The sequence below is a fragment of the Halyomorpha halys genome, unplaced genomic scaffold, assembly GCF_000696795.3.
Source record: "Halyomorpha halys isolate HHAL.00 unplaced genomic scaffold, Hhal_1.1 Scaffold14.1, whole genome shotgun sequence".
NCBI lineage: Eukaryota > Metazoa > Arthropoda > Insecta > Hemiptera > Pentatomidae > Halyomorpha > Halyomorpha halys.
In genome coordinates this window covers 1,229,772-1,232,303 of record NW_027115673.1, presented here as the reverse complement: position 1 = coordinate 1,232,303, position 2,532 = coordinate 1,229,772, and the positions used below count along the sequence as shown (strand labels likewise).

The window sequence follows — 2,532 nt, the reverse complement described above, 5'->3', positions numbered from 1 at the left end:
CTCCCTGCCAACAGCAGAGATTCTGCTTTTAGATTTAATTCTAACCAAAATCTTAATTTCACTGGATATTTTAATGGATTTGGAATGACAAGGGAGTAACTATTAGAATGTAAAATGTTAAAGATAGTTTAATAAACACTTAAATAAATTTTTGAGAGTCAAAAACTTTAAAAATATGAAATCCAGAAATAGGAAATCTACTCTTGGGCAGAAATGGTTTAACCAATCCCATCTAAGAACACAATTGTTTACTATCATTTGCCTATATTTGGAATATATAGTAATGGGAAATATAGCTATCGTACAAAATTTCAAATTTGGGTTTTTGATGGAAATACACCTTTTGAAGTCCACTGAGTTGCATGTCTTGCAAAATAGTTAGTGTGTCTATGCGTGAGTTAACAATTTAGCTAAAAAAAAAAAAAAAAAGAAGTTGCATGAAACAAAAATTACATATTTAAGTCGATTATATGCCTAGGATGTCAAAGCTACTTTTTTTTTTTTTTTTTTTAAATTGGCCTACAGGAGGTACCACTTTGTTTAGTTGATTTTACATCTTTTTAGGATTTATTTTAAAAATGGCTCAAACAATTTTGATTAAAATTGTTAAATCAGTGTAAAATTAAGGGATTTTTTATATTCTAACTTTTAATACCTGTTTGCACTCTCTAACCAATATAGAGGTTACTTTAGGTCGCTCAACGGCTTGAAGGGCAGACATTCTATCTGAAAAGATGGTGATACTTGCCCTTTCACAGCTGATGACTTCAGGGCGTGTAGCAGCATGCCTAAATAATGGCTAACACCTCAGCCTGAAAAACAGTTAAGTATTTGCCTAGTGGGAAACTTAGTTCTATGCCTAAATCTTCTATATTGGGTCCTGCCCCCATTAGACCAGTCGAAGTTTTCCTTGATTCAGCAGTGAAACTGGACGCATAATCTCTTAGGGTTTCTACTGAATCTTGGGCAAAGGGAAAAGGACCTGAAGGGATATAAAGGGTTTCTTAGTTCAGGGGCTGAAGCAGAAGGTTCCTAAGAACAGAGATGTGGCATTGAAGTTTTATGTTTGAGAACTGGATAATAGTGTTGCTAGGGGCAAGTGAAGTGTTAGTTTCCATCCCTGATATAAAATACCGTACTAAAGGGAATCTATTATGAATAATTGTAAAGATTGCTAAAGCAGAGTTTATTTAATTAAGTTTATATCAGCATATAAACAAGGGATTGTTCTGAATGATAACTAATACGTAGATATCAATCTCAATAAAATTGGAAACCATAATATTTTATTCTTGTATTTATCTTTAATATTATATTTAATTTTAACATAAATAAATGTTTATCTAAGAATTCAAACTCATAATTTATTATAAGAGAAATTTTTTAAATTGGCTCACCTTACTAGATTTTTTTAAAAATACAAGAACAATAATTTCATAAATACAGATTCGCTTAAGTATACAAATAAAAAATCTTTACTCACTGAGTATTAGCATTCCTAGTCCCATTCTTTTGCCGCTAAACCAAGAACCAAAATAAACTGATCCGTCCTTGTACCAAGCTACTCCCACACCAGATGCTTTACCATTAATTACTCGTCCAATGAAATGGTAACTATCTGTATGCAGATCTCCTGTGCCCTGATAAATCATATTATGAAACATTAAAGAAGAAATATACAGGTATGAGACAATAATTTTACATAATTTCATATAAACCAATTAATTTCAATACAAAGCAATTTATGAAGAATAGTTTTATATTGAAATTGTGTGGTTTATACAAGACATGGGCTATTAGCCTGCAAAAAACACAATTTAATGAATTATGAAATCAATGATTAAGGTATGTTCAAAAACATTAGTATTGTGTTAATATAATAATAATAATATGAAAACAATTTTTAAAAATAATTCCTTGAAAATGACCTGAGGGCTGAAACTTAGGAGGTTTTTAAAATAAAAAGTTGAGAGTAAAAATGGATCATTGAATTTTGTATTGATAATAATATAAGCCACTCTCAAACAATCAATATATTAAATCAGTAATTGAAAAATAGTTGATATTTGAAGGAAGTTAGGGAAAAGGCGCTACCGATAGAAATAGGTAAACAATTCCAAAAGATAGAGGAATGGACAAGAAATGATCTATCATGTGATAAGAGTACAAATTTCAATTGTTCGGGTTTTAGTGGGCCATCTGAAACTCAAGGAGTTAAGGTATAGATAGGTCTTTGCAACCTGGGAACTGCAGTGGGACCAGTTCGAATCCGGTCCAGGGAGTCAAATGTTAGTTCTGTAGTAGTCCCACAAAATGAAAACATGACTCCCCATTATAGTATTAAAATAGAGTGGTACCCTGTAAATAACCCCCCTCCCCCCTCCATATATCAGAAATGACAAGGAAAGAAATCACAAAAAAAATAAATAATGTTGGATTCTGGTGTTTAAGGAGTGGATAGAGCAACACAATCTAAAGAATTCTCTAATACAGGAACATTTATTATTACTAAAGGATTGGAATAGGAAAAAA

The 2,532-nt window shown here is 31.4% G+C and overlaps 1 protein-coding gene across 1 annotated transcript in view; it reads right to left on the bottom strand.

The window, feature by feature from the left end:
- LOC106679785 (MORN repeat-containing protein 3) overlaps positions 1–2,532 on the bottom strand; it is a gene marked incomplete at its 5' end in the record, with an annotated part of 24,754 nt that overhangs the window by 6,614 nt on the left and 15,608 nt on the right. Inside the window, 1 exon segment of the mRNA XM_014419130.3 lies at positions 1,484–1,640. Coding sequence (XP_014274616.1) covers positions 1,484–1,640 — 157 coding nt within the window.